Source organism: Corapipo altera, unplaced genomic scaffold (genome assembly GCF_003945725.1).
Source record: "Corapipo altera isolate COAL_440 unplaced genomic scaffold, ASM394572v1 200, whole genome shotgun sequence".
NCBI classification, from domain to species: domain Eukaryota; kingdom Metazoa; phylum Chordata; class Aves; order Passeriformes; family Pipridae; genus Corapipo; species Corapipo altera.
The window spans coordinates 1,299,166-1,304,556 of record NW_020884992.1 but is presented as its reverse complement, the minus strand read 5'-3'; the positions used below and the strand labels follow the sequence as shown (position 1 = coordinate 1,304,556).

At 63.9% G+C, this 5,391-nt stretch overlaps 1 protein-coding gene across 1 annotated transcript in view; it reads left to right on the top strand.

Annotated features, from left to right (window-relative positions):
* The first annotated feature begins 4,403 nt into the window (after positions 1–4,403).
* MRPL45 (mitochondrial ribosomal protein L45) overlaps positions 4,404–5,391 on the top strand; it is a 4,312-nt gene continuing 3,324 nt past the window's right edge. The window contains exons 1-3 of the mRNA XM_027666447.1: positions 4,404–4,520; positions 4,735–4,933; positions 5,090–5,207. Coding sequence (XP_027522248.1) covers positions 4,464–4,520; positions 4,735–4,933; positions 5,090–5,207 — 374 coding nt within the window. The 5' untranslated portion in view covers positions 4,404–4,463. The remainder of the gene's footprint in view (positions 4,521–4,734; positions 4,934–5,089; positions 5,208–5,391) is intronic.

Below are 5,391 nucleotides of genomic sequence, written 5' to 3'. Positions count from 1 at the left end.
CCCTTCCCCAGCCTCGTTGCTCTCCTCTGGACCTGCTCCAGCCCCTCAATGTCCTTCCTGAGCTGAGGGCCCAGAGCTGGACACAGCACTCCAGGGGTGGCCTCACCAGCGTTGAGTCCAGGGGAAGAATCACTTCCTTGGACCTGTTGGCCACATGTTCCTGAGCCAGGCCAGGATCCATTGGCCTTCTTGGCCATCTGGGCACACTGCTGGCTCAGTACACCCGGTTATGGGGGTCCTGGTGCTCACGGGCCTGGAAATGGCACAGTGCACCCTATTAATGGGGAGTCCCAGTGCTCTCCCCACTAATTGGTGGTCCTGGTGCTCATGGATCCAAGGGGTGGCCTGGTGCACCTCATTAATGGGGGGTCCCGCTGCTCACAGCTTTCCCTGCACCCCGCTTTTGGGGTGACAGCCACAGCCCAGCCCTGCTCTGGGTTTCGGATCAAAGAACTCATGCTCTGGCTCCATGTGGTGTTAAACATGGATCTGATTAATCTCGGCCTCCCAAAAGCGAGTGTGCCGCGGCTTTGGGGGTGCCACAAACTCCTTGTTTTAAGGAGGAAGCTGGAAATCATTCCTTGCCTTCCACCACCGGAAAATGGGACAGATCCCCCCCCCCAAAAAAAAAAGAAAATCTATTTTTGCTAAAAGTGGTACCTCACTGTTTAAAATATAAGGCAGGGAGGGAGGGGAGCAGGGATTGAAGAGAGGGAGCAGGGAGTTGAGGAGGGAGGAGGGATTCCAGGCGAGAAGCAGGAATTCAAGGGAGGGAGCAGGGATTCACTGAGACCTGGAGGAGCCAGCGGCACGAACTGGGGCAGGGAGAAAGTACAGACAGCTCTTAGCACATCGTTATAAAAACCAACCCGGGTTCATCTGGGGCTGCTGCGGGGCCGCATTGTGCTGCAGAGCCCCAGGGAGGGAAAGGGAGACAAGGAAACAGCTGGAAACAGCTGGAGCGGCGCGGGGGGTTGCGGCAGCTGCCGCCCTCTTCCATCCCGCCACCTCCCAGCGCCTCGGCGGGACACACGGACACGGGCAGACCGGGGGCTGGGACCCGGCCCCGGGGCGTGTTTCATGGCCGGTTTTGGGAGCGAGCTCCCAGCTGGATGCCAGAGAGAAAGTCCTGTCTCCCTCCTCAGTGAAGGAAGGGCTGGAGCAGTGATCCCACAGTTCATCAAGGAGGTTCCATGAGGGATTTGCAGCCAGGATGGATGGGATAGGACTCAGCCCAGCCGTGCCACGCTGGGGACACCCCGAGGCCACCACGGCTGGCTGGAGGGATGAAGCCCAGCCATGCCACAGCCGTGCTGAGAGATTTTGCCAGCCCCCAAAATCCCCTCGCTTCGCTGCCCTGGCACAGCTCGTGGCCACGGGCAGAGCCACGATGAGGTCAGGGGCAGGATAAACCTATTCCTGGAGCAGAGCTGCTTGGCACCGCGGGAGGGAAGCACAGGGGATTGTCTCCTCTGAGCTTTAATTCCCATCCCCGGTGGCCAAAGGGTCACTGGGTGCCCTCCTGGCATGTGAGGGGGCTCAGTGGCCCAGTGGCCACAGGCCACGTGCTCAGCAAAGGGCCCCGGGCACTTTCTGTGGCTGCTGGAGGTATTGTCAGATGACAGATGCTGCTGTCAGCAAGAATCCAGAGAGAAAGAGGGAAGAAAGACCAAACCTCCGTGGAGAGAGCCAGGGGGAAGCCTCCTCCTCCTCCGCAGTGTCCCGACCAAACCGGGTCCTCCTGCAGCGCCAGACTGGGGAGGGCCTGGGGACAAACAGGGTGGAAGCCAGGACTTGTAATTACCCCACAGCCACCAACCGCTGTCAGTGCTCCCTTCTAACCTTGGGGAGAAAAAGGGGGAAGAAAAGAAAAAGAAAATTCCCCAGGGAGGCTTTTCTTTCCTTCTCTCTTTCCCCGGAGCTTTGGCCATCTCTGGCCGGAGCAGGAGCAGCCGGAGGGCACCGGCTAATCCTGCCTCGCAGGTCTGGGCCGGCGGCTTAGGGCTGGAATCTCTGGTATTCGGGAGCACGGGGACAGCAGTGCTCGAAGCTGTGAAGTGGCTCTCGGGGCCTCTTGCTCCCCAGGACATTCCCGGGGGTTTGGGAGGCGTTTTGCCTGGATTCTCCCTCTCCCTGTGTGTCCCTGTGTGTGTGTGCGTGCGGCTCTTCCCGTCGCCTCCTGCCTCGCCAGGTACCTGGGATGAGTTGCACAAGGATGGATGGATGGAGGGAAATGCGGCCAAGCCCCAGCCTGGAGGTGGCAGGGACAGCTCAGAGCCCTGATCCCAGCCCTGATCCTGCTCTCCCGTGGGACAAATCCCTGGCAGAGTGGTGGTTGTGCAAGGTCACACGTGGGCTGGGGGCACCATCAGGTGGCATCTCCAGAGGGTGAGCCCCATCCCAAACTGCAGGCAGGGATTCTCCCAGACCCCAGCAGCCCCCCATGGCAAGGACGTGGCTCTGGGGTGGTTCCAGAGCCCTGAAATGGTGCCCACGGAGGTGAAACCGGCTGGGATGGCACCACAGGGCAGCTCTGCAGCTGGGAGAGCCGGACAGGCCGGGAAAATCCAGCCCCACGAGTCCCATGAGCCGTGGGAAAGCGCCGGGGCCGTGGGGCACCAGTGACTCAGCCCCGTCTGCTCCAAGACTGGAGCCCCCACAGCCCTGGGGCTTCATCCCTCTTTTCCAGAGGGTAAACCAGATCCAGTTTTCCCACTGTGGCACAGCGGGGAGCATCCCCCCTCCTCTCCTATTTTTGACCCTCCGCGAGCACCACCCCAAATTTTGGGATGCAGATGCCATCCCCACCCCCCACCCCAACGGGTTCCTGGCCTTCCCCCTTGCCCCCTGGCTCGGCCGCTCCCGGCTCATCCCGCTCCCGCCGGCGCAGATAACAGCGCGGGCCGGGATCAACGGTCTCGGGCACAGCGGAGCCGTCACTACACATTAACCAGCTGTCCGATGGAGCAACGCGGCCCCGGAGCCAAGATCAACAGTCCCCAAAGCAAACTGGGAGCGGGGCCAGGCGGAGCCGGCGCGGCCGGAGCCTCCCGACGAGCCCCCCCCCCCCCCCCCCCCCCGGGGGCCCCCCCCCGGGCTTTGCACCACCACCCCCCCTCCTCCGTGCTGGGATCGCCTGTGGATCTGCGAGGATGGGCCGTGGGCGGGTGATGAGCATCCCCAGGGTGTCCCCGCGGCTCCCAGAGATGGAATTTCGAGGGGAGAGGGTGTGGGATGAGTTGGTTTGTGTTAGGGCGTTCGCCCCCGCAGGGATATTTGGAGGGTCCCCTGCCCCTGAGCCCCTCTCCAGCAGCAGCAGCATCCTGGGAATGCTGAATCCCAGGGGTCTGGGCTGTCCCGGGGTCATCAGGACAGACGCCTAACACGAGACCTTCTCCACCACCAGCATCCCGGGAGTGCTGCATCCCAGTGTTCTGCGCTGTCCCAGGGTCATTTGGATGGACCCCTGCCCCTGAGCCCCCCTCCAGCCGCAGCATCCCGGGGGTGCTACATCCTGGGCTGTCCCAGGGAGGTTTGGAGGGATCCTTCCCCCTGAACATCCCCTGCTTTGCCAACAGGCCCCCGAAAATGCTGCAGCTCAGGTTGCCCTGGGCACATGGAGAGGGCCCCCTGACCATGTGCCCCCCTCTGCCAGCAGCCCCGCGGGGGTGCTGCATCCCAGGATTCCAGGTTGTTCCGGACACATCCAGAGGGACCCCCGTCCCCGAGCCCCCCCTCCACCACCATCCCCAGGGGCTGCCGTGACGGGAAACTCCAAAAGCGTCGGGTACCGAGCGCTGAGCTGCTGGGGGGAGGCTGTGGGAGCCTGGGGGGGCTCTGTGGGTCTGGGGCAGCCCTGCAGGTCTAGGGAGGGGCTCTGGAGGTCTGGGAGGGGCTCTGGAGGTCTGGGAGGGTCTCTGCGGGTCTGGGAGGGTCTCTGTGGGTCTGGGGGTGCTCTGTGTGTCCAGGGGGGGCTCTGCAGGTCTTAGGGGGTGCTCTACGGGTCTGGGGGGGCTCTGCGGGCCTGGGGGGGGGCACTGCGTGTCCGGGGGGGTCCTACACCCACAGCACCCCCGTTATGGGGCGGGGTGGGGGGGATCACCCCCTTTTTCGGTCCCCAGGACCCCCCCCCCCCCCCCCCCCCCCGCCCGCCCCGACGGGGGGGGGGGGCATTCCCCCCCCACCCTCCACGGGAGTGTGGGCGGAGCTTCCTTTGGCCCCTCCCCCTCGGGAAGCTCCGCAGCCGATGGAATTTTCCACTCGCTGCCGCGCGCGCGCGCGCGCCCGCGGGCTCGCGCGCCCCGGCTCGCGCCGGCCACGCCCCCTCCCGGCGCGCGACACCCTCCCTCTCTTTGCCGCGCCCACAAAACGGACACAGGCCCCGCCCACCCCCGGCGCAAAGCCACGCCCACCTCGCGCATCGGACTCCTCCACCTTCCCGGCAGCCCCCGCGGCGGGACAAGATGGCGGCCGCCATGGCGGCGGGGCTGGGCCTGAGGGTCCCGCGGCTCCTCGGGCAGGTCGGGCTCGAGGGGGCGCGGTGAGGGGCTGGGGGGGCTTCAGGAGGCTGCGGGGGGCGCGGGCTGAGGGATATGGGGCGCTCAGGGGCGAGAGAGTGCGCGGAAGGACGTGGGACAGGTGGTGTGTGTTCGCACCCGGGAGGTGTGAGGGGAGGTAAATCGAGGTGTTGGAGCTGTGTGTGTCACTCCAGGCTTTGTTGTTTCCCTTCCTTAGGCTGCAGGGTCCGTGCTGCGCCCCGGAGCGGCTCCGTCCTGCCTCGTCGTCCCGGTGAGAACGAGGAAGAGGAAGAGTTTCGCGGTCCCCGACTGGGCCCGGGAACTGACCCCCGAGGAGAAGATGTGGCGGCTCAAGTCCTCGGCGCCTATATTTCCCGACGAACACATAGAACGGACCTTCTACTTGGCTTCCACAGGTGGGGCAGCTGCTCTGGGGCCAAAACTGAAGCAGCTCCTGGCTCAGCAATTCCCTGCGTGCTCCTGTTTCACCTCACAAATATCATCACCTACTTCTTTGATTCCTTAATTTTGCTGGTTCTGAGCCCCCTCCTGACCTTTTCTCCCTCTCCCAGCTGACATCATGGATCCATATGTCCCTCCCGAGGGTGATGCCCGCCTGTCCACCCTGTCCAAGGAGGGGCTGAAGCAGAAGATGGATAAGCTGAAGCAGACAGCGGCCTCCCAGCTGGCGTGAGTGCCTCCTCAGTCATTAATTACCTTAATTCTGTGCTGCAGGAGCTTTGCTGGGTCTGTGTTGTGGCAGAACTGGTGTCTTCTGTCTGTCTCTGTGAGATACTGGGGGGTTGAGAGGCTGCCATCACCCAAAACACCCGGGACAGTTCCATGTGGGATCTCTGCCATCACCCCAAAACAC